The sequence below is a fragment of the Misgurnus anguillicaudatus genome, chromosome 6 (assembly GCF_027580225.2).
Source record: "Misgurnus anguillicaudatus chromosome 6, ASM2758022v2, whole genome shotgun sequence".
NCBI lineage: Eukaryota > Metazoa > Chordata > Actinopteri > Cypriniformes > Cobitidae > Misgurnus > Misgurnus anguillicaudatus.
The window spans coordinates 28,794,751-28,821,884 of NC_073342.2; the positions used below are offsets into that span (position 1 = coordinate 28,794,751).

Below are 27,134 nucleotides of genomic sequence, written 5' to 3' on the forward strand. Positions count from 1 at the left end.
GATGATGTAGGACATCTGCTAGACAGCAGTACATGGGCATTAGGGAGCAATGATGAGTGATGAGAAAGAGATGACGTCTCAAAACATTGTGAGCTACCTACCCACACCAATTAAAGGTGCAGTGTGTAACTTTTAGAAGAATCTCTTGACAGAAATGCAATATAATATACATAACTATATTATCGGGGGTGTATAAAGACCTCAAATAATAAACAATTATGTTTTAAATTACCTTAGCATAAAACGTTTTTATCTACATACACTGCGGGTCCCCTTACATGGAAGCCACCATTTTGTGTCACCACTTTTCTACAGGAGCCCTTAATGGACAAACTTTGTTTAATAAGTTGCCTCTGATGTAGACATGTTTGTCCTTTGGCATCTACCGTAGCTTCTCTATGCGTTTCAAAAGCGAGGGGTCAGCAGTGGATGAGCCGTTGGTTGCAATTTGCAACCTCACCAATAGATACCGCTAAAATTTACACACTGCACCTTTAAATTAAATTAGATTACATTTAGCTTTTATCCAAACTGACTTGCAGTGCATTCAAGAAATACATTTTTTATTAGTTTTAAACCCAAAACCTTTGCATTGCTAACGTGATGTTACAATAACAGGCCATGATGCAAAAAATGCATCAGATGGGCGATATTTTGAATCAAGGGCTTGCAAAAAACCGTTTTTTTTTTTATAATAATCTCTTAAAAGGTGCCTCGTTTGTGTAATAAAATTTAAAAACAATAATGCTTTGTCAATGAAACAGGCACTGCGCTACAAATACACATCTTTTATTAAGTGCCAACATTCATTCAATATATTAGAAAAACAACACGTGAAGAAAATAAAACTGATATCATGTTACAGTTTATGGCGTTTATGATTTCAAACGAATAATATTTGTACATTTACACAATAAACAAAAGCCATCCACACTTACGAAGACAACGGTAGCAAGGATGGATTCACACAACAGTATAAAATACGAAAATAGAAATTTCCGCATTGCTCGTCATAAGTGCGCAAAGTGGGAAAAGATGCCAAAAAAATGTGTTTTTTCCGACATGCACAGGAGTTTGCACCGACTGTCGCCTTTGTTGTATTGGTCAATAAATCTGGAGTCAAAAACTCAGGTGACACCTTAATATTCAGACCACCTCCAGGTGAATTTAGGGGTAATTGTGTGTTTGCGTGTTGTGCAGACGTAGCGTGCAAAGATGCAACAAAACAAAAAAATACTGCCCAAGACATGGAATGTGTGTCGAGTGTGTGTGGTCACGCTTATGAAAATGTGCATGGTGCATGCATGCGTCCTTACACAAGTGTGTGTGTGTGTGTGTGTGTATATGTGAAAGGAAAAGAGAAAGTTGAAGCTTTGTCTCATCGTTGGTCTCCTGAAAACAAGCATGAAGTTCAAAACACGCACACACGAGTCTCATATAGCAGAAAGGTAAAAGATCAAGTCGAGTCAAATTGTGACCCATCCGAACGGTCCACATAAAACAGTGACATTCTTTTCTGGAAGTTCTTCGTGTCTGACGTTCACCCCTCCTTTCTTGCCTTCCTGGGAAGGATGTTGGGGGAGGGTTGGGCCATTTCTCTCGCTCTTCTCCAGTCTCTATTTGGAGAGTTTGCTTATGACTCGAATCAAAGCTCCGTTCTCGTCCTTTAGCCTCTGGTTGTCCGCTTTCAAGTCCCCAAAATCCTGCACGACACACACACAAGAGTTACTTTTTGTACAGAAGTTGTTGCAATGTTATCATTGTTTGTTTGTTTATTTGTGTGCTCTTTTACGTTTGTGGAACACAAATTAGATTTTCGATGAATCCCACAGCTGCTGTTTTCCACCCAATGAGCCGAGAAGCTCAAAAAAGCAAAACATGCACCATGAAAGTGGACTTTTTAAACTTTTTACTTTTGCATTTCTTCAGATGGTTTTTATGGAAAACAGAACAGACCGAAAAATTTTTTTACTGTAGGAACAGTTTTAACTCTTCCCAGGTGAAAAAGTAGTACACTTTCATAGTGCTTTATTTTTGCACACCAATTTTGTACTTAATATACTAAGAATTTATCTTTAGTACTTCTTAAAGGAATATCCCATTTTCTTAAAAGAAAAATCCAGACAATCTACGCACCACCATGTCATCCAAAATGTTGATGTCTTTCTTTGTTCAGTCCAGAAGAAATTATGTTTTTTGAGGAAAACATTGCAGGATTTTTCTCATTTCAATGGACCTCAACAGAGCCCAACATCCAACACTGAACACCTAACAGCTTTTTTTAACGGAGCTTCACAGGACTACAAACGATCCCAAACGAGGCACAAGGGTCTTATCTAGCGAAACGATTGTCATTTTTGACAAGAAAAATAAAAAATATGCCATTTTAAACCACAACTTTTCGTCTAGGTCCGGTCCAGCGCGAGCTAACGTAAATGCATAGTGACGTAGGGAGGTCACGTGTTACATGTATAAAACGCACATTTGCGGACCATTGTAAACAATAAACTGACACAAAGACATTAATTAGTATCATTTCACATACAACAACGTCGGAACGGTCCTCTTTCAACACACTTGTAAACACTGGGGCGGAGTTTCGCGTTCGTCCTCTGTGACCTCTTAAAGTCAATTAAAGTCCATTAAAATGAGAAAAATCCTGCAATGTTTTCCTCAAAAAACATAATTTCTTCTGGACTGATTAAAGAAAGACATCAACATTTTGGATGACATGGTGGTGAGTAAATTATCTGGATTTTTCTTTTAAGAAAATTGAATATTCCTTTAAGAACATCTTAAGAAGTACTAAAGATGAATTTTTAGTATATTAAGTACAAAATTAGTGTGCGAAAGCACTTGAAGTACCCCATGGAAGTGTACTACTTTTTCACCTTGGTTGTCTAAGAACCGGTTATTGGTTCCCAGCCCTGACAGAAACTCAAAATTACTTGTCATTTCATTGCATTTGAACGTGAAGTGACACAAATGTCTTACGCAAAACAGGTTTTACTTGTGTCGGCTGTAATTTACAACAGTATTGCTCTTAGGGATAAAGTATTAAGCAACAGATGCATTCAAATCAATCCCCAAACTGCTGCTGAGCCAGCATTCAAAGCTGATGAAAAGAGCAAACGTCAGACGATCACGTGCATGAAGGATTTCGCTCTTACCTTGAACTCCTCTTCCAACTCGGCAGCACGCCTCTCTAACCTTTTTCTTTCCTGAGAGAGAGAGAGAGAGAGAGAGAGAGAGAGAGAGAGAGAGAGTGAGACAGAGAGAGAGCGAGAGAGAGAGAGAGAGAGAGAGAGAGAGAGAGAGACAGGTGTGTGGTGTGTGACTTCATAAACTTGGAATCACTTTAGCTTCTCAATGGTTTTAATACTCACCTTCTTTTCCATCTCTGTGAATCTCTCCTGCCTCTGTTAAACACACACACGCACACACAGTTAATTGTTTCACATTGCCTACTTTTAAGTATGTACACTAAAAATGCAATATAACAATAACAATCATTCTACTTTATCAATCGTACGACTCAGTTTGGTTTACTTCAGGGCTACAACAACAACTAATCGTTTAAAAAGATAATAATCAATTAGGAAAACAGTTCGACATGAGTCTTATTCATACAGCACAAGCTGCGTGATAATGAAGTCAGGTGCTGCTTCTTTTCATAGCGCTTTGTACTTTTTGGGGCTGTTTACACCTGGTATTAAAAGAGATGCACTACTTTTTTTGAAAATATGCTAATTTTCCAGCTCCCCTACAGTAAACATTTGATTTTTAAAGTTTTGGAATCCATTCAGCCGATCTCCGGGTCTGGCGCTACCACTTTTAGCATTAGCTTAGCATAATCCATTGAATCTGATTAGACCATTAGCATCGCGCTAAAAAAATAACCAAAGTGTTTCGATATTTTTCCTATTACAAAGTTTACTCTTCTGTAGTTACATCGTGTACTAAGACCGATGGAAAATTAAAAGTTACGATTTTTAGGCCGATATGGCTAGGAACTATACTCTTATTCTGACGTAATAATCAAGGACTTTGCTGCCATAACATGGCTGCAGGAGGTGCAATGATATTACGCAGCGCCTGAAATAGCACTTTCAATAGCAGGAGACTTATGCTGCGTTCACACCAGTCGCCGTAAAGGCATCAAGCACAAGTGATTTCAATGTTAAGTCAATGAAAAAAAAGCACTGACGCGCATCCGGAGGTCTCGCTGCACGAATGAGGCGTTTAGCACTGTAGGGTAGACATGATTCCGCCTCGTTCACGCGAATGACGCGAATTGAGCGTTGCCGCGGGAAACGTTTGCACAATGTTTTATATCGTTTTTTACTTTTAGCGCGAACACACAGTGTACAGCGCTATCCTTAGGCTTTCATTGATAAAACCAAAGTGGCTGTTCTCAACGTCTTTCAATAGTTTAATTTTGCGAGCGTGTGAAAGTTGCACAAGTTTATTTCATCAATTGCTCTGAAATATCAAAGAAAGCTCTAATGCTGCGTTTACACCAGCCGCGGTGGACGCGTCAAGCGCGAGTGATTTCAATGTAAAGTCAATGTGAAGTCTCGCGGCGCGGATGAGGCGTTTGGCACGGCTAGACGCAATTCCGTCTAGTTCGCGCGAATGGTGCTTTTTGTGCATTTTGCGTTTGACGCGAATTTGTGGCTGACGCCCGAGTTTAAAAATGTGAACTTTGGCGAATTTATTTTACCCCTATAGTAAGGTGACTAAATACAAACCGGTAACTCTCTCGATAAATGCACAATCAGCCATCTTGCAAACAGACAACCGCATAGCACTTGCCCCTCCCACAAGAAGCGGATTTTGCCTCTGACGCGCGTCAAATGCTTGCTTTTTCCGCGCGTCTACTTCATTCTAGACGCGCGAATGCATTCAAACTGTTCAAGCGGCAAACTAGGCGTGGTACATGCGATTTTGACGCCTCAAATGCAGTTGGTGTAAACGCAGCATAACATACACATGTACAAAACAATGTGCAGCATGTTTACTTTATCTAATTGAGTAGATATTTAGGTTACTATCCGATTAAACGATTAATCGGAGAAAATGGTCAGATTAATCGATTATGAGAATAAGCGATTAAACGATTAATCGGAGAAAATTGTCAGATTAATCGATTATGAGAATAATCGTTATTTGCAGCACTAGTTTACTTGCGGTTTAAATATAAATATTAACAAATTATATGAGAATTGTTACATTAAATATTCCAATGTTGGTATCATATCAATCCATTCGCACAGCAGTGATATGCTTTAATATGCATGCACACACCTGGGTGGCCTTTTCCAACTCCATTCGTGTCAGTGAAATGGTTCTCTGCATGTCCGATAGCTGCGTCTGCAGACGACGGTTTTCCCTGGAAACCTCCTCGAACATCTGAAACACACACAGACACACGAATACAGGCACGTTACACACGCATACTTCCTTGTAACACAATCAGTTTATCTGCAAATTCCTCCGCACCTTTTTGAAGTCCCTGGAATCTGATCCTCTCGTGTGAATGTAATCATTCAAGACCGAATCAGAGCTAAAGGGGGGCAACAGAGAGACGAAATGAGAACACCGCACGCCACAATCACAAACAAAACAAAAGATCTGAGGTCAAACGCGTACCTGCTGCTCACATGCCTGTCTGTCTGCGTGAGAGAGACAGAAAACAATTCACACTTCAGGAAGAAAACGTAAACACGAGCAAACATAAACAAACTCTGAAAGGGTTGTGCAATGCTTAAAAACATATGCATGCTTTAAATATTAAAATAAACAACTTTAATAAAGTGCAAAGTTCCCTTCTTATGTGGGAACTTTAAACTGTGTTGACTACAACTTTTTGTATGGTGCACAAGTCACGTGGGCAATGGTGTTTTTCTTTTCAGGAGTCGACGTCTGCTCTTTGTAAAGCAAACACCAGCATGACAAGGAACTCTCAAACAAGTTTTGTTCCGGTTTGGAAAAACAAATCAAGTAAATGATGAGTTTTTATTTTTGGGGGAACCATTACCTTAAATGTACCGTAAATTTCCCTAGAGGTTGTAAAATATGACTAATTTATGATCTAAACCTTGAATAACAAAGGAAACTGTGAAACTGTCAAAAAACATTTCAACGCCCATTCAGACAAAAGCAATTGCATGGAAAAACACGTCAATGAAACAAAATAGCATGCTTATTGTTCAAACCTGTGGGTCCCGCCCACCGCTCCTTTCATCCTCTACACCCGGGTCATTATCATCGCCCTAAAAAACATAAAGAGGTCAAAGTTCAAACACAGAAGCTGAACACTTGTGCTTTTTTTATACGTGTCCTCCATGTACTCACCTCGCCGGTTCTCGCTCTCCTCCGAGCCCTCCTGCGCTCTCTCGTCAACTCCTCGCTGTCTCCGGCAGTGGTGTCCGCATCTAACACAATCCAAAAACAAAGTTAAACTACGAAAATGAAAAATAAAAATGCATTAAATTGAACATTTTAAAGACAAAAGTTCACCCTGTTTATCAGGACGTGGCGCACCTGGTGGGTGCGTGAGTCCCAACAAATCCGACTTCTGCAGGTTAGCGATACGAGAGCGCCAGCTTACCTCCTGCATGCAAATCGGTGACAAAAATTAAACCATAAGTGATCTGCGGTTATTTCAACGGCAACAAACAAACGGCCATCAGAAAACAAACACCGATATCTAGATTACGCTTAACCTTTCTCACCCCTTCATCTGCTTTCTTTTGCTTCGCTTCTTTCTCTTCGTCGTCTTTCTTCTCTGTGCCCCTGTTTTCCGTCTTTATTGTCTTCTCTGCTTCCTGCAGGTCTGTGAGAGTTACACCCTGAAGACCAAACACAACAGTCACTCAGAGATGTCTGAACGCCACAAAATCATTCCACACAAATGTTTTGCTTGTGTTAGGGTCAAGGGTCCGGTTCAAATGTCAGTCTTGGTTTCAGACAGACTTAATTCTATACTTACTACTATCAGTCTGTCAGTATTACCTGTACAAGTGTTTGTGGTACAAATATCCTTACAAATGTCTTTTAAACAGCACACATCTAATAAAATTTATTTAGATCAAAGGCCCTGAAATTAACACTCACCAAATGGAAGTAAATATTGGACAGGGGAGTATATAAAAGGGTGTCAATTTTTATAAATTCTAGGCATGGCGCTAACGGGTGCTGTCGACTTTATGCAGCGCTGCACAGACCTATCGGTAATTATGACATCATCAAGGTAGGAGAACGGGTCGAAAACAGTCCTAATGAATCGCTCTCGCGGTACTTCGGCATCATAATCCGGTCGTTCTGCGTTTCGTGAAGTCCACCAAAAAATAAACGCAATACGCAAACATTACAAACTCACGACAGTTCTCTGCATTTTTAATGATGATAAATTAGAGAGACTGGCTTGTATGTGAATATGATGAGGTGAAATAGCAATGGGTGTTAAAAAAAAATAAACCTAGCTAGCTAACGAACAATATAACAAAATGTATCTTTGTTTATGTTAGTTGATCGTTGTCTGTTCAAGGTAGTTTATGGGCATTTGAAATTGAAAATGTTTAGGTTAATGAATAAATCCCGTAGAAGTATTATTTATTGTCAGTTTAGGTTAACTAGTGTAGCTAACTAATGTTATTACATAGTATCTTATAGTTATATTAATCACTTGATTAAAACAAAAAGTTTGACCGCTGGCTTAAAGGTGCAGTGTGTAAAATTTAGCGACATCTAGTGGTGAGGTTGTAAATTGCAACAGATGGCTCAGTCCACTGCTCTTCACTCGCTTTTGAAACGCAAAGAGAAGCTACGGTAGCCACAACCAAAAAATGTCATTGACGGAGACATCTTAGTAAAAAAACTTTGTCCGTTAAGGGCTGCTGTAGAAATATGGCAGCACAAAATGGCGACTTCCCTGTAAGGGGACCCTCGTTGTAGGTAGAGAAAAACGTCTCATTCTAAAATAATAAAAACATAATAGTTCATTATAAAAAGGTCTTTATACACCCCTGATAATATAGTTTTGTATATTACTTTGCATTTCTGTCAGGAGATCCTTTTAAAAATTACACACTGCACCTTTAAAGCTTAAATCTGTTACTTTTTTTGGTTAAAAACAAAAAAGTAGGGCTGTCAAAAGATTAATCGCGATTACTCGCATACAAAAGAAAAGTTTGTGTTTGCATAATATATTTGCGTGTTTATTGTGTGTAATTATTATGTATGTATTAACACACACATACATTTAAAATAAAGTACACTAGTCAACAGATCAAAAATTTTCCTCAAATTTGTCCTAAGACAAGAACAGGTATTGGGTATTGGTTTTAGGACAACTTTTAGGAAAGGCTTTGAACCACTTCAAATGTTGACTTACGGTATATATATATATATAAATAAATGTAAATGTTTCCTTAATATGTACATGCATGTGTGTGTATTTATCTATACACAATAATTACACACAGTGCACACACATATATTATGCAAAAACAAACTTTTATTTTGTATGCGATTAATCGCGATTAATCTTTTGACAGCCCTGGAAAAGGAGACATCAGTGATAATAATTGTCTCCTTACTTTACCCGTTTTGCAAAGGTAAGTTACAACAATAATTTATAAATTGAGCTGTCAGGAGCCGGTTTCACCGGAAAATATATTTTGACATCACTTGACGTCAATGCAAGTAAAGCATGGAAAACAACCAAAAGTTTTAGGTTTCAACCAGAAATAGCGATAGATTTTTGTATTGCAGCTTTAAGGACCTACACTTCGCAAACAAATATAATTATTATCTAGTTTGCAAAACAAATATTATCATATTAAACAGATTTGTAGATGTTATAACCAGAAAATAAATATACTGATTAAGAAAATGTTTTATTTGCAGTGTAAATGTCATGTAAAGCCAAACAAACTGCGGTTGGTCTACATCACCCTGACAGCAATATTCGACTAGAATGATACGCAAAGTAGACCTACAGACGTATGTCTACGTAAGACTATAGGTTGTAAAGTCAGACAGACCTGTGTGGAGCGTCTGGACTGGCGGACATGTCTGGATCGAGCTCTTCTCTGAGCCTCAGCCTCCTCATCACGCACGGGAGTCAGATAAGATCTACATAAACAAAAACTGAAAGTTAGAAAAATAAAAAAGAAAGCTGCTACCCTGCTAACATTTTTTGGTCGACTAGCTGGACCACCATCTGTTCAGTGAGGTAAATACACACATAACTACTAGTAGTACTCACTCAGGTACATTACTCACCTGCGTCTCTGTTTGGCATCTGAATCTCCGATTGTGGATGTCGAGGTGACAGAGTTGGAGGTTGTCACAGAAACAGGTTCCTTCTTATCTGCATCTTCTTGAGCTGGTCTGTAAGAGAGAGTCCTGCATATATAAACCCCAAAAATACAAATCCCAACACAGAGAATCGGATAGACACACACACCTCAGATAGCTTTGGCGACTGAATCCCGAGATTCCCGTGGTTAAAGAGTTCATTGAAGGGTCATCAAGCTTCCTTCCATAAGATGAGCTGCGAGATAACAGACCTGACACGTCGTTCCCAGGTTGGCTGTTCGTTCGGCGTGTGTACGAAGAGCTCCGGCTCAACCAGCTACACACAATGATAGATAAAGTTTAAGATGTTCAAACATGTGATATACCCTTGGGTTTAAATATTTTTTTTTACGTGTTTCAGCTGCTGGGGTTGTCCGTATTGGTGGTGGTGGTGGTGTCCGAAATGCTGAACAAGCGTCTGGACGGAGTTGGTTGCACGCGGGCCAGCCTTGGCTCCTGAACGTAGGAAGTGACATCATAAGGACACAAAATCATCACTCATCACCTCAGCATGTGCATTTTGAAGCGTGGTTACCTTATTATCAGACTCTGAACTTAGTTTAGGACTAGATGCCGAGCGTGTCATGCCCAGTTTAGATTCTGGGCCCTTGAGGGCCTCACTGGTTGAGTCGGAGGCCCCAGCAGAGCCCAGTGTTACAGAGCTGTCTGCTTTACGCAAAGACGTTCTCCAGGAAACCGGAGCCTCCGTCGATGACGTCCGAACGGGTTCACCCTAAAAACAAAGAATGTGCGAAAATAAACGAAGCTGTATTTATAAACTTTACAATTGCTGTAAAATCCAAAAGAAGCTACAAAAGGAAGTTTTCCTAAAAAAAGCTTTTTGTCTTAACCGCTTACGAAAAGGCTGAAGTTCCACAAGGGGTGTGTTTGATTCGTAAGACTTTGCTCCACAAACGTGACACCCAAGTCTTGAATGAGAAGTGATGGTCAAACGAATTTCCGGAAGTGAACCAATTGTTTACATCGTAATTCGGTAAGAACCATCAAGATCGTGAGGCGAACAAATCGTTATGGATTAAAAGGCTTAGATATTCCATTTCCTTAGATTTATGATCATCTAATGCTTTGTGTGCGCTTAATGGAATTCTGAGAATCTAAGCTTTCAAACAATGTGCCACATGACCGTATATTTTGAAGATTTAATGCTTCAAAGTTACAATGAAGTTTATGCAGTCTCACTTCTGAAGGGGGGGTGTGACGTGTACGTTTAAACATTTAATTTGAAAATGTTGGCCAGAATAGTTTAAATAATAGCTAAAATAATAACTTTAGTAAGCATAGCCGAATTCATTACGGCAGTACGTTTTCACAAAACTGTGTATGAGGCCTCGAGCTTTTTTTATACTCGCGCTTTGGTCCGCAACACAAGCCTCTGCTGATCGTGCGCGCGTCTCAACAAACGGACGAGGCGTTTATAGTTGACGCGCTCACTGTTGCACTATTCTTTGAATTTGTGTTTTAAATGGTATGGTTTTCATACTTTACTTTAAGAGTGTCAGATGAATAGTATATGCATTGATTAAAGAGATACGTCACAAGATTGCCTGTTCGGACAGAATCGCCTCAAGGTCGGTCATTTTCAGATGCGGACCCGCCGGCGCAGTTACAAAAATTGCCGCGCACACCTCCACGCGAAATGGGGTCTCGCATGACCACCCACTATGCTGGAAGTCATTTTTGCTGCTCGCACCAACGCGCTCATGCGGACGAGTAAAAAACAAAGCTTAAAGAGACATCAGCATCTATACAAACTATGTCTATGTTTACACTGTCAGTCAAAATCTGATTTTTGTGCATATCAGCACTTGTGCAAGTGTGAATGGCTAAAATAAATAAATAAATATAAATATATATATATAAATATAAATATAAATATATATATATATAAATATAAATATAAATATAAATATATATATATATATATATATATATATAAATATATAAATATATATATATAAATATATATAAATATAAATATATATATATAAATATAAATATATAATAAATAAAAAAACCACAAAATCACATTTTTACAAATCTGTTTCAGTCTACATTCATATGCGTTTTGAAATGCTATTCAAATTGCTTTTTGAAAATTTTTAGGTCTAAATGCTCTGATTAGATCGTAGCATAGTTTTTTGATTACATCAAATCGTAATTAAAACACAATCAGCCATTCATAACTAATTTATTAGCTGCTGAATTTTCTATGGCTGTCGATAGCGAATTCACCTGCATAACGAAACGATTTTATGCTATCTGATTAACAACCTAACGTCATTTTAAACTCGTCATATTATCAAACGTATAAAAATCACAGTTCTCTCTTCACCCTTTTTAGCCTGGTTTCCGACAGTACTGGTCACCATACCGCTCACAACGGAAGCAGAATTGTTGAGTTTGTTGTTCAGGTTGTTGATCCTTTCTCGCGTTTTTGCTTTCTCTAAAAACACAAGCAGAGACATTCAGCTGATGTCATTTCCAAATTCCAGAATACAAATGGGCGTTGCTTTTTATTTATCTGGGGTCACCTGACTCAGCGTCACTCTCTGATTCGCTCTCTTCCTCTGAACTGGAGCTGCTAGAGGCTTTGGGTGCGTGCACCGTGTGCGTCGTATCCTCTTCCTCCTCTTCGGTGGGCGGAGTTTGGAGCGTGGGCAGGGCGTGCTTCTCTCTCTCGTGAAGAGTAATTTTTTCTTTGCTGCTCATACGAGAGATTGATGTCCTGGAGGGTCGGGACCAGCCGGAAAACAGGTAACAATTGGCCAGTCAGTGAGGTGGCAATAAGCAGGCACCAGGGGCAACGACAAAGCTACAACTATTTTATTTTGCGTCATTAAATACTTGAAATTACACTAACCACAGTACAATTGCTGTTGTGCAAATAAAATATTGTAATGTCGACCAATACCCAACAGCACACCTAACTTCATTTTAGTTAAAGATAAGTAGGTAACATTAAAAAAATCATATTTCTATAAAAAAGAAAGATAAGTAGGTTATTTCTAATAGCACTGAATTGCAATAAATAAACAATCCATAAAAGCGTTCACCTTTCATTTTACTTTTCCAATCATTTACATTTGCAAGAGTCATGTTGGGTTTCATCAAACAAGAAGTGATGCGATTATGGTTTTACCTGCGAGGTCGAGCGGGTGCCGAAGAAACAGGTGGGCTGGTCTCGATGACGGGCGTCTGGATCTTCTGTTTCTCTGAACGCATCTTTAGAAAAACAACAGCAGCTATTGTTATAATAATTATACTTTTTTGTCCCAGTTGTGTTATTATTGTAATGATTACTTTATATTAAACACATTTTTACTACATTACAATAATCCAAATCTAATAATAAGAATCATCACCAGAATAACGAGAAATAAAGAGAAAAATTAAAGGTGCCCTTCCTCTGGCGTTTTTATTGTTTTAGACTGTTATCTGAGGTCTACTCATGATGTTTGCATGATTTTTCCTCCAAAAACATCAAAAGCAATAAGTAATAGGCTATTTTGTACCCAGGTTTTGAGGCTGGTTATAGAAATGATCCGTTTTAATGGGCGGGCCGCATTGACGACTTGGAAGTAAACACCCACTGCTATGATTGGATAACAGTTTTTCTTCCAAACTAATTTTCTATTTAATCTCATGTGTAATCAGTTTAATGTTAAGTGAGTGTCTTAAGACACAGTGTCTTTCTTACACACGCATATTTTATCATAAACCCTTTTGACACACACACTCGTGTATTCTATCGTAAACCCACGCACAAAAACACACACACACACACACACACGTGTCTTTTATCGTAAAACCTTTAGATGCGCGTGTAGCAGCGCATGCACACACACACATCTTTTACACAAACCCTTTCGACACACGTGTAACGAACGCAAAAACACACACATGTCTTTTATCACATTCGATGCGTGTGCATCATGAATTCGCGTGAATCGCGTCCCTCTAAAGAGAACTCATAGTGACACAAAGTACTAAAGTTGTTTACTCGCACACACGCGTGCGTGTCTTTTATCATAAACCCTTTCAACGTGTGTGCAGCATGAATTCGCGTCCCTCCGAAGAGAAAACACCGGCCACTACAGTGACACAAAGTACTAAAGTGCTTTACTCACATAAGCTGCGCCATTCTGTCCGGATCCGCTTTTTAATCGCAGTCTCTCTTCAAATCCAGCGTTCTTCTGAACATCCAAGTAGCAACTGTTAACGTATATGATTCCCTCGTTTAATAGGAATGATGTCTCTCGACGAAAAACAATGGCCCGAATACGGTACGGTTGACGTTTAGCCATCCTTGCTGCAACTTGTTATGAAAACTAACTCAACTACACGTAATATGTGGGCGCGGGCTCAAGTTGAAGAGCTCATGAATATTAATGACCTCGATCAGTTCCACGTCACACTGATAAGATTTTAAAACTGACCTGATTTCTCCGCTTATTTCTTTTCAGTGGCTAGAGCTGACAGAGGAGGCGGAAGTTAATTTTCACATTCACGACACAACACAAACACACATGGACCTAACACATATCAAAAAATACAAGTAAAAACGGTTTTATGTGGAAGGGCCTCTTTAAATATCCCAAAATAAATATAAGAATAAAAAAAATCTATTTAGCTTTTCGAATAAACCTGTGGACGATTTTGAATCGATTTACAAATGTCAAAAATCGATTTTAAACAGTTGGTTTACAAAATAATAACGTGACGTTATCGGAACCAAATATCGGAAGTTAACTGCGGGGGCGGAATAGCACACAGACAGTTTACACGAGCAGTAAAGAAATAAATATTTATGTAATTAAATATGTAAATGAGAATAAATGCCCAATAAAGTCAGTTGCGTTAAAATACAATACATGACAAATATAGCGCAAATGCGACAATGACATCACAAATATGTTAATTAGTGCATCGAGAATTGATTCTGAATCGAATCATGAGGGTTCAAACGATTCCCATCACTACTAAATACACAGTTGTGTAGAAAAAGGCGGTTTTTGTGTTTATGTCAGCTCTGTACATCCACAAAAACATTGATTTTTTAACATTCTTGTGTCGAAGATAACTACTCATTTGCAGTGAAAGCGCTCTTTGAACATAACCAGAGAGACGATAAGATAGCGTACATATAAACACACACATATATACACAGACTTACAGCGTTCTGCTTCTTCTGAAGTTCCTCCAAGATATCAATGAGGTTCTCATCGGCTACGTCAAATGGAGTTTGGCCCTTTAAGATACGAACGCACAGCTCTTTGGAAAACTTGATTGTGACTGGTCAATACAGCCAACACTCGCATAGTAAAATAATAAGATAGTCATATTGTATTTCATAAATATTCAATATTAGATAATGACACTAATGTTAAAAATTAATTCTTTAAGATGTGTTTGTGTGTCAGCACCCCCTTACCACGTTATTAAGCGCGCTCATGTCACACATGTGTTCGACGAGCAGATTACAGGCCTCTTCCTGACCCCAGTGAGCCGCCGCGTGAAGCGCGGTCCAGCCGTCGCTGTCCCGACTGTCCACGTCCACCGTACACTGCAGCAGTACCCTGATACACATTTACAATTACATTTAATCATTTAGCAGACGCTTTTATCGAAGAAGCAATCGAATAAGCAAATGGGCAAGTAATGCATAAGTGCATAAGTCTCAAGTAGTATAGCATAGTTTGCGAAACTTTCTTTTCGCAATGGTTTCTGAGTTAAGTTAATTCGTGAAAACATATGCAACATTTTTTCAAAGCCCAACATAAACACCTTGGGTCAAAAAATGAGCGGGTGTGGTTTGCTGGATTTTTTTCTTATCAAAGCAGAATCAACTTAAAATACTCCATCATTTATGATCATACACTTACGATTGAGACATGTTTTTTTTATTTGTGTACATTTATAATAACAAAAAACTTTTGCCAAATAAACAAAATAAACGGTGCGCTTTTAGACTCCTCTGTCTCCGTGAACATCGTTCTGAAACACGTTACAAAAATCGATTGAATTTGCTTCAATGGTAGTGTGATTTCTTGTTTTCTAGAAATAAAACTAAAATGTCAAAATAAAAATGGATTAAATAACAGGGTTGAAAATTTAGTCTAGGTTAAGCTCTCAGTTGATGTTAGCTAGTTTGGGACCAAATGTTGGTTCGTAGTTATTGATATACAAGTTAAGGTTATAAACTGTTATGTTCTGTAGTACAATGACATTTTTTGCAGAATTGGGCATGTCTGAATTTAAGAGAGACATCTACTTTGGAGTAAATTAGATGTGCTCCACAACTACATTTTTTTTTTATTTGATGATGCAGTTTTGGACCAGCAGGCGTATTTATTATAAACCTTTTTATTATTTTTAAACTAACTTTAATACAACCCATTCTCATGAAATGCATATAAATAGCACACAGTTGAAAAGTTGTGCAATACATATGCCCAATTCTAATTTTGCGTGCATATGATACGCCAGTTCGCTTAGGATGTCATTTAAAATAGGTTTCTTAATGGGTTTTTTTCTATTTTTAAAGGGATAGTTCACCCAAAAAAAAAAAGTCAATAATGACTCAACCTCATGTCGTTCAAAAATCGTAAGACCTCCGTTCATCTTCATATTTAGTCCGAGAGCTTGTTGACCCTTCATTAAAAATCTATGTACGGTACTATACTGTCCATGTCCAGAAAGGTAATAAAAACATCATCAAAGTAGTCCATGTGACATCAGTGGGTCAGTTGGAATCTGTTGAAGCATCGAAAATACATTTTGGTCCAAAGATAACAACTTTATTCAGCATTGTCTTCTCTTCCTTGACGTATGACACGACTGACGTGTTATCTGGTGCGCCCCAGCTGGGTTTTTTTTGTGCGCCCGGGCTTCGTTTACAGTCTGAGGAAGACGCACGCTGTAAATTTTAAAAATAAAAATAAAACGTAGCAAATAACAGATAACATGTCGGCTGCGTCACTGCAGTCACGTGACTTTAGTCTCGCGCATGCGCTTCACAACAAACGCGGAAGAGAAGACAATGCTGAATAAAGTCGTAATTTTTTTATTTTTGGACCAAAATGTATTTTCGATGCTCAATGAAGGTTTTCAATGAAGAGTCACCAAGCTCTCAAACTAAATATAAAACATCTTAAACTGTGTTTTGAAGATAAACGGAGGTCTTACGAGATTGGAACGACATGAGGGTGAGTCATTAATGACATTATTTTCATTTTTGGGTGAACCATCCCTTTAAACCATGCTTGCTTGGAGTTGTACTTGGGGTTTGGGTTAGGATGTCATTTTATGTAACAAAAACTTGCTCTAACCCCAAACCCAAGCAACAATGGTAAAAAATGAAAACAATTAGAAACCAATAAATAAAACGACATGAACGGATTAATCGAACGGAAAGACTGACGTATCATATGCACGCAAAATTGGAATTTGGCTTATGTATCGCATGACTTTTCAACTGCATGCTATATATACGCATTTCATGGGAATGGGTTGCTTTTATCAGGATTGAATGAGAAGTCAAACAAAAACTTTCACTCACAGTTTGCAATCTTAGTCAAAAAGTTTAAACTCACTTTAACACCTCAATGTATCCTTTAGCAGCAGATACATGCAGCGCTGTGGCCTGCGTGTTTGGATGCGAAATTAGAGCGCCGGTTCCTCCCACCATGGCCATGGCGTCCCGAAGCATTACTCTCTCTTCTTCTCTTCTGGCCTGCTCCACATCAATACCTGAATATGTATTATAAACAACGATTATACAGACCAATCACGGTCATACTGCACACAAAAACAGCAAGAGCTTTTGAAACTGCTAATTGGTTGGCATAATTTTTGTGGGAGTCTGAATGTGCAGACGTCTTTATCAGTCCACAAAGAAAGAAAGTCGTATTCACAAGGTACTGGCTGCTACAATGAATGCTTTTATGAAAGCAGAAACTAGTTTCTAGTTCCTGATGGCTTTGAATCTTTCTAACAAGCCCCTTTAAAAAGTTGGTTTAAGATAATTAATTCACACACACAACTAACACATCTAACAAGAGATGGAGGATGTTTATAAAAGCTAAGGGGTGTCTGCACTGTTTTAATAAGAACTTTGATGTGGCAAACTCAAGTTATTGTTACTCTCAAACCCAACACATCCCATAAACACACAAACACACCCATGACCGCTAGCTTTACTGAGAGGAGCATGTGTTTAGTTTTAATTAGATCACAGAGATCAGACACATGGAGTGTTTAAGACTATAATGCGACTCTTTGTTAAGTGTTTAAATGAGAATCTCACAAAAAATATTCAGGTCACATGACCAAAATAGACAGATAAAAGATTTCTCACCCAGTTTTTTAATCTCGGCTTTCAGCAGTCTCTCCATAGCATCCTCGGTGGCGACGTCGAGTGGAAGTTCACCCTCGCTGTTAACAGCTCCCACATTTGCCCCGTGTTCGAGCAAATACCTGCGATGCGAATGAAGACGGAAACATTTAAATCAGTAAACTTAAATACAGTCATTACTCGTAGCGCTACTAAATTTAAAGGGATAGTTCACCTCAAAATTTTGTCATCATTTTTTCAATTTCATGTTGCTACAAATCTGTATAGATTTCTTTGTTCTGATGAACACAAATGAAGATATTCTGAGAAATGTTTGTAATCGTTCATGAGCCCTATTCACTTCCATAGTATTCTTTTTTCCTACTATGGAAGTGAATGGGAGCCATGATCGGTTTGCTTACGAAATATCTTCCTATGTGTTCATTAGAACAACAACAAAAAAAATGTATACAGGTTTGTAACAACATAAGAGTGAGTAAATGATGACAGAATTTTCATTTTTGAGTGAACTATCCCTTTAAATCAATTTCTACGACCTAAACAGACATAAAAATACAAACATTAATATTTTCGTTAAAGGGGACATATCATGAAAATCTGACTTTTTCTATGTTTAAGTGCTATAATTGGGTCCTCATTGCTTCTAACAACCTAGAAAATATGAAAAAATGAAGCCAGTAACTTCGTTTTGGTAAACCATTTTCTGCAAGCATGTGAAAAATTAGGTCATTGAAATTTGGCTCCCCTTGTGATGTCAGAAAGGGATATACCGCCCCTTAATCTGCACTATCCAACCACAGCACTGCCATTTAGTACAGAAATCAGCTTATTTGCATTTAAAGGGACACACACAAAACAGCACATTTTTGCTCAAATTTACAAAGTGGCAATTTTAACATGTTATAATAAATTATCTATATGGTATTTTGGGCTAAAACTTCAAGGATTAGTCAATTTCCTTAAAAAAATCCAGATAATTTACTCACCACCATGTCATCCAAAATGTTGATATCTTTGTTCAGTCGAGAAGAAATTATGTTTTTTGAGGAAAACATTCCAGGATTTTTCTCATTTTAATGGACTTTAATGGACCCCAACACTTTACAGTTTTAATGCAGTTTAAAATTACAGTTTCAAAAAACTCTAAACGATCTCAAACGAGGCATAAGGGTCTCATCTAGCAAATCGATTGTCATTTTTGGCAAGAAAAATAAAAAATATGCACTTTTAAACCACAACTTCTCTTCTTCCTCTGGCTGCGTGACGACGAGCCAGCGCGACCTCACGTAATTGCGTAATGACGTCGAAAGGTTACGGGTTACATATAAGACCATTTTAAACAATAAACTGACACAAATACAGTAATTAGTATCATTACACATACAACAACGTCGGAACGGTCCTCTTGTAAACACTGGGATGTGACCTCTTGACGTGATGACGTTTTACGTGAGGTCGAGCTGGCTCGTCACAGGACCGGAGGAAGACGAGAAGTTGTGGTTTAAAAGTGAATATTTTTTATTTTTCTTGCCAAAAATGACAATCGCTTCGCTAGATAAGACCCTTTTAGATAAGCCTCGTTTGAGATCGTTTAGAGTATTTTGAAACTGCATTAAAACTATTAAAGGAACAGTATGTAAGAAATTTATATCAATTAATCATAAAATGGCCCTGATATGTCACTAGACATTAAGAAATCATTTTCATTTCAAATACTTATATCACTGACAACAGTGGTCCGGCCAGGATATTGTCATTTAAAAAGTGGAGTTGCAGCCCTCAACTGATGTTTATGTTGTCATTTTGTGTATTGGCCACCAGTTGTGTGATTGCAGTACCAGTTTTAGCCACAAGTTTTGTGATTGCAGTACCAGTTTTGGCCACAATCCTACATACTGTTCCTTTAAGTATTGGGGTCCATTAAAGTCCATTAAAATAAGAAAAATCCTGGAATGCTTTCCCAAAAAAAACACAATTTCTTCTCGACTGAACAAAGAAAGACATCAACATGCTGGATGACATGGTGGTGAGTAAACCATCTGGATTTTTAAGAAAATTGACTAATCCTTTTAACATACATACTCGTGGGACACAAAAATAGTGCATTTCTAATTTTACTGTGTTGTTGGACGTTTTGCTGTATTAATACAAAAAACACAATATTTATAACCACTAGCTTCTTAAGTTTTCCACTGAATGCAATGCAGCTCACTAAGTTTTAGGACAGATATACTAACTTTGCGATCTGGACGAAACCGCAGGAGGCGGCGGCGTGGAGGGGCGTCCAACCCTCATTGTCTCCTCGGTTTACATCACTGCCGCTTTCCACCAGAAACTCAACCATTTCTGCATTCTCATCAATACAGGCCTGGAGAGAAAGCGAGAGAGAAAGGGAAACAGAGACAGAAAATTACCATTACTGAAATTTTATGCTTACAATTTTCGGCAGCAAAAAGAGAAGAGGACATAAAAGGAGTATATTCAAAATGTTTGTACAGCTTTTATATTTTATTGTTTTCTATTCGTACCAAAACGTAAATCAAGTGAAATCTTTTGTGTCATAAAAATAGTAAGAGTATGCCAAGAGTACACTGTTTGAATTGAAAAACTAAGCAGTACTATTATTAACCCAGTTTTAGTGTTACACACAGAGTGTAATGGATTTTCCTGTGACATCACACGTGACTGTAACAGATTGCATCATGGGAAATCCATGCTTTCATCTCCCTGGAGTTTTAGTGGGAAATAGCTGCCATTAGCCCAAGGCAAAATAATGTCAATTAGTCATCACAGGGCTGCACACATACACAGTACACCGAAATGTGCACATTGCAACATACACAAATAAAAAACCTGTTTTTGTTACTTTAAAGTTATGTATAGTCAGATTTTACAAACCTAAAGCATTATCTATTGCATATCAAATACTGCATTATAAGTTATTGCACAGTAAACATATTGTCTCTTAAAATACTTTTCATTAGTAGTTTGTAGTGCAGGTAAATAATTTATTAACATCAGCTTAGCTGTAGTCTACATGAAGACTGTGCAAATAGAAAGTGCAGCTATTCATCATTTTAAGTAGCTCGGGGTGGTTGGGGAACAGCAGTAACCCACGACGTGCCGTGCTTTGACAGGGTTATGGGGGAAAGACCCGACATCCTGCAGACCCGAACTGAACGATCATCTCTCAGAGGACTCGAGCAGCTTATAGAAAACTAAACATACACTGCTTTCATTTCTGTCTCTTTCTCTCTCCATGGACAGAAAGCATTTCCAACCATTGTGTGTGTGTGTGTGTGTGTTTGTGTGGGTTTGTGTAGAACAGTGGGAACCTTCATTACAGAGGTGTGAAGTTCTTGACTGGGTCACTGTGTTTGTGTGTATGATTCAGTGCGACTGGCCTTTGCTTTTGACAACAGCCGCTTGTGCTGCGTGAAGAATGTTTTCCATGCCCTCACTTGTAAGAGAGCCAGCGAGCGAGCGAGAGAAAGAGACTTTGGATGGAGGGGACGGAAAAACTTAAAGAGCAATGACTATATTTAATTCCCGTCACTGAGCAACGGGAGAACAACAGGACCGTAATCGGGATGAGCAACGGCAGAGCATTGTCGTACATGTGCACACCTCTTCAATAATATAAACAACTCCAAACACAGACTCTCATAACCTTTTGCATGAGACACACACATACAAATCACTTAATAAAATCAAATACAGGACTAAGACAATATTAAATTGTAGAGCATTGCGTTGGCTGGCGGCACAAAAGGTCATGGGTTCGAATCCAGGGAAACACGCTGATAAAAATGAATACCTTGTAATGCACTGTGTAAGTCACTTTGCATAAAAGCTAGGGCTGTTACAATGATTAAATAATCGTCTCATCGCGATTGTTTAACTTCATCGTGATGATTTCAGATCACCGCAATGATTGCACATCTCTCAAAAAACACAAGGGGGAGCTGCAGCATCTGTATAAACGAGACAGTATCAGATAGCGTTCCTTAACTGACAGTGTAACGCAATACATTGCAAAGCCATTAAATACAGTGGAAAAACCGCATTTAAAGGTGCAGTGTGTAAATTTTTAGCGCCATCTAGTGGTGAGGTTGTGAATTGCAACCAACGGCTCAGTCCACTGCTCACCTCTTGCTTTTGAAACACAGAGAAGGTACGGTAGCCTCCATTGGACAAACATGTCATCGTTGGAGACAACTTAGTAAAAAAGTTTGTCTGTTAAGAGCTTCTGTAGAAACATGGCTGCACAAAATGGGGGCTTCCATGTAAGGGGACCCTCTGTCTATCTAGATAAAACGTCTCATTCTAAGGCAATAAACACATAACGGTTCAATATAAAAAGGTCTTTATACACCCCTAATAATATAGTTTTGTATATTATTTTGCATTTCTGTCAAGAGATCCTTCTAAAAATTACACACTGCACCTTTAAAGAAATGCTGCAAAACTTTGATAAGCAGTATGAACTGCCAGGTAAAACATACGTTTCCAAAACAACGATTACAAATTTAGGGAAGCGAAGGATGCTATTCTTAAGGATCTATAAGGAATTTATTTTTTTGCAGGCACTACAGACATGTGGCCCGGTACTAATATGACCTTAGTAGGATTGGCTACTATTTAAGGCCTGTTCTGGTATAGTTAGTTTATTTTGAATGCGTTTTTATTTTCTGTTATTTTTTAGACACTTTATTGTGTTTATTTCTTATGAAGAATTTTCAGGTTTTTAAAGATATTTTCATTAAATAATAATAATGTGTGTTGTGTATTGATATTTCCTGCCAGGTAAACCTTGCAAAATATATTATTATTTATTTATAAATAATTATTATTTATTTTTTATTGCAAAATAAATATTTAATTTAAATAATCACAACAATGTGTGGGAATTTTTTTATGAACAAAAAAAAGAATTAAAGGTGCAGTGTGTAAATTTTAGTACATCTAGTGGAAAGGTTGCAAATTGCAACCAACGTTTCAGTCCACCGTTCACAGAAACGCATAGAGAAGCTACGGTAGCCGCCACCGGACAACCATGTCATCGTTGGAGACAACTTAGTAAAAGGGCTTCTGTAGAAACAAAATGGCGACTTCCATGTAAGGGGACCCTCTGTGTATGTAGATAAAAATGTCTCATTCTAAGGAAATAAAAACATAACGGTTCATTATGAAAGGTCTTTATACACCCCTGATAATATAGTTATGTATTTTATATTGCAATTCTGTCAAGAGATCATTACAAAAGTTACACACTGCACCTTTAAGAGTCAAAGCAATAAAACAAGCAATTAATCATCATAACTGCCAAAGCCCTAAAACAGGCAATTAATGGTCATAATCGCCACAATTTATTCGACGATTTACCCTCAGGAAAATTTCGTAATCGTGCCAGCCCTAATAAAAGCTTCTGCCAAATGCATGAATATAAATTAAATTAGGTATGCATATACAATTTTTAAATATAGATAAAAATATTAAAGGGGTCATAGCATGAAAATCTGAAAAGTGCTATAGTTAGGTCCACAGTGCTTCTATCAACCCAGTAACTTAGTTTTGGTAAACCATTTTCTGCAAGCATGTGAAAAAAGGGGTCATTGAAATTTACCTTCCCTTGTGATGTCAGAAGGGGATAATAGCACCCCTTAATTTGCACTATCCAACCACAGCACTGCCATTTAGTGCAGATATCAGCTCATTTGCATTTTAAAGGACACACCCCAAAACGGCACATTTTTGGTCACACTTACAAAGTGTCAATTTCAACGCGTTATAATAAATTATCTTTATGGTATTTTGAGCTAAAACTTCACATATGTACTCTGCGGACACCAAAGACTTATTTGAAATTGTAATCTTAAAAAAGTTCTTGTGAAACGTCCTCTATTAAGCTAAAAAGTTGGCGAGGCAATGCTATATTGTGAATACAGCTCTGATAAAGGGGTTTCATGGCACACAAAATCATCACAAAATATAGCACAGCTCTAAGTGCTTTACTGCTATTTTAAAATGGCAGTGTAATAAATATATGCAGATTTTATTCAGCAAATTCGTCAAGTGCCATTGCTGGTAGACGATATCGTTCACAACAACACAAAATGTTACTTTGCAAAAAAAAGTATCAATCAGTAAAGGCTGATATTGTGTTTTGTGGATTTTTGGACAGCTGTAAAGCTCTATTGACGAATCAACATCCAGCATCTGTTTGATAAATATTATAACAAATATGGGCTCGTCGTGTAACAGGTGTAATTTACGGATACTTTCAGTTGTACTAAACAGAGCGAGGTGTTTTATATACATGAAAATATATGATCTAAAAACAACTAATATGCTCAGAGCAATATACAAACATTTACACACACAAAGAAATACTCGACTCGCTCCGAAACAAGTTTCAAACTTCTATTAGTTCTTTAAGTTTCAAGAACCAGCAGTTCAGGTTGTGTTTGAGCGAATCATTTGGTTTGAGTTTTCTCCTGAGCAAGCCTGCAAAGGCATGGGAAGATCTGGTCACAATTCTCTTTCCTCGTCCATCTGCGTGCCGAAACGTCTGTTTACTTTAGGACGATTAGGTGATAAAGCATGTTTGTAACTCTATCTGTGACAGAGGGGAGCATATGTGTTGATGTTTGTCTGTCTGTATGTGTATGTGCGTCTTTAACAGGATGTGACACTGATTCTGTCCAGAGCTAAACACACACACAGACACAGACACACACACACACACACACCACAACAGAGAGCCGCGTGTTCCCAGGCTAACTTAACTGTGACTAATAATCAGTATTCATCAAACTATGATTTCATTCGGGTTTTATTCTCTCATATAATTCAGCTTATGTCATGAACTTGAAGCCCCACCCCTGAAAGTCACTCGCCACGCAAACAGTGCATCGTCGTGCTGCACAAATCCAACCAAAACATTCAATAACAAACCCAGTTTCATTTCTAAAAAGAGATGCAAATGCAAAACTTTAGTTGCAGTTCAAAAATGGCAAACAATCAAGTCATCAAGTTGGAGAATGCATGACAAAAGGGACGACTTAAGACTCAAAGCTTTTGTGACATCACAATGACTACTGTCAACACCTGTGCTCACCTGTCCAATCAACAACAACACAGTATGTAACACCACTGTCCTCCTTTAAAAGTGTTATTAATAATATCACTTATATTATTAATAATAGTTGCTATGCGTCAATTTTTTTATTATTTTATCAGCTGGAGAGTCTGTAAAACTTTACTTCGCCAATCCCAGAAACATCACCCCTCCTGACTGTCCAATTTAAACAAACATTCAAGAGTACGAAGACAAGAAAACAATAACAAACAATACATCAAAAGGAACAGTGAATTCCAACCATTCTTCGAAGTAGCTCAAAGATATGAGGAAAGTCTTGCTATGCCAGTTAAACCTGGATGCTGGTCGGTTAAAATCAGAAGTAGGTAGGTAGCAACATTAAACATGACAGCTACGGGACAGGCCCAAGACACTCCCAAAACTTAATTCGATTAAAAAAACACATACACACAAGACAAGTGCCAAGACAACAACCTTTCTGCAAACAGTAGTGTACACTAATTTTAAAAGTAAGGAAAGTTGTCTAGCCTAGATGGAGACAGAAACTTCTCTGGTCCAGATCCAGAACTTTGCCAGCAAGCCAACCAAAGACTAGAGAAAAGTTCAAGCTGGTTTTTGTATGTTTATAAACTTATTAATATTTTAAGACGGGAACAAATTTTGCTAAATTTTTTTTAGTTGTGCAAAAATCTCTATGCATGCAGTCCAAATGACCAAACTTTAAATAACGGGACATACAGATCAGAAGTGGGCAATGCATTTAAATAATTTAAGTTTATATAACATATACAACAAGTTTAACGTCACCACCACTTAGAATTTGTTACAATGTAACGCGCGCGCGCGCACTCACTGGCGCGTTTGATACATGGCACAAGTTCAGGAAGGCGCATAAAGAAGTTTTAAAACTCTGCCAGCGGGTGTGAAATTAAGTGTAAACGCATCAGAAATGGTTCGGATACCTGATGCAGTGCCGTCAATCCGTCTACATTGGCGTGGTTGATATCTGCTCCCTGTCGCAGGAGCTCCGACACCTCCTCCTTGTCCCCAGCGGAACAGGCGGCCATGAACACGGCGCCCTGGGCGAAGCGCACTCGGCCTCGTCGGCTTCCGGGAGCCGAGGAATGGCTCCTCGACTCCGACCCGGTCCGGTCCGTCTCCGATCCCTGCCACCGTTGGAGCTGATCCTGGCGCCGCTGCTTCGCAGCTTCGGACCGGGAACGGTCAGTGGCCGCCATCTTCCTCCCTCAGTCTCACCCGGAGAGTTTCAGTTTATCAGTGAAGGGATGTCCGATTCGCGAACGAATGATTCTTTTTTTTTAAGATTCAGTCGAATCGATTCATAAAGCGCTCTGTATGGGATCCTCGCTAAAAAAAACAACATCAATTCTAATGGTTTTTTACCACAAACCACAAATGTTGTTATGAACCATTTAAGCCATTTACAATTAAAAAAAACATTACAAAAGTAGTTTATGTAGCGTCCACTAGGATTTAACTTAATGGTTTTCAGATAAATCCCATCAAATGAATCCAACGCATTACCACAATAGGCAAGAAGTTTTCACTAAAACCAACATACCGGTAGGCAAATTCTGAATATAACCTTTAAATCCAGTAGAATTACGTTTAGAGACCCATATATACCATTATATTTTCTATTTAACTCCCATCATAACCATTCAATCTATTAAAATGTCTCGTGTTTATTTTTAGCACGGATATCAGGAGCGTTAAGTCGTCAGTAAATCATCTTGAACCGCTTGACTGCAGAGATCTGTTCGGATGAACCGATTCACAAAAATATTCGGATCTCTCGGCTCTTTTAGTCCGGGTAGAGAGAAGAGGAGAGGGGTGCGGAGAGACGCAACAGGCGGAAGAAAACGCGCCCTCTGCCGGATGCGATCACCGAGGGCACCGTGGAGCCAAACGCAAAGCTCATCAGCCAATAGCAGCGCGGCATCAGAATGACGCAGCACACTCCCACGCACTTGAACTTGACTCGTACTTACAACGCGTTTAGTGCGACTATTTTATCATTTTCCTGTAAATTATAAATAAAATAAAAAGATGAATCTGTAATGTTTATAGGAAAGGTAACAGCATCATTTACTGTAAAAGCAAACCAATACAAGTCAGATTTGGAAACAGCACCTCACAGCTGTGACTATTTGGGAAAGTCATGGAAAACATAAACAAAATGCTTTTTTAAAATAATAGCTATATAATGGATTTAAAGTTTTTGTTATTATGCAAAAAAGTGACAATTTAGGGCCCTTGTTCAGCAAAACA

The 27,134-nt window shown here is 38.3% G+C and overlaps 1 protein-coding gene across 1 annotated transcript; it reads right to left on the reverse strand.

The window, feature by feature from the left end:
- Positions 1-773: 773 nt before the first annotated feature.
- LOC141349041 (protein phosphatase 1 regulatory subunit 12A-like) lies at positions 774-26,611 on the reverse strand. Its single transcript, XM_073868937.1, has 24 exons — positions 25,805-26,611; positions 19,978-20,108; positions 17,744-17,862; positions 16,980-17,136; positions 14,819-14,963; positions 14,561-14,635; positions 12,527-12,609; positions 11,919-12,112; positions 11,706-11,830; positions 9,902-10,099; positions 9,725-9,822; positions 9,476-9,640; positions 9,292-9,399; positions 9,051-9,141; positions 6,738-6,854; positions 6,523-6,616; positions 6,358-6,437; positions 6,219-6,275; positions 5,653-5,675; positions 5,503-5,566; positions 5,308-5,412; positions 3,387-3,419; positions 3,171-3,221; positions 774-1,703 (listed from the first exon to the last, which is right to left on the reverse strand). Exons 1-24 carry the CDS (start codon positions 26,078-26,080, stop codon positions 1,617-1,619), a joined length of 2,676 nt encoding a protein of 891 aa, XP_073725038.1. The 5' UTR covers positions 26,081-26,611; the 3' UTR covers positions 774-1,616.
- Positions 26,612-27,134: the final 523 nt, after the last annotated feature.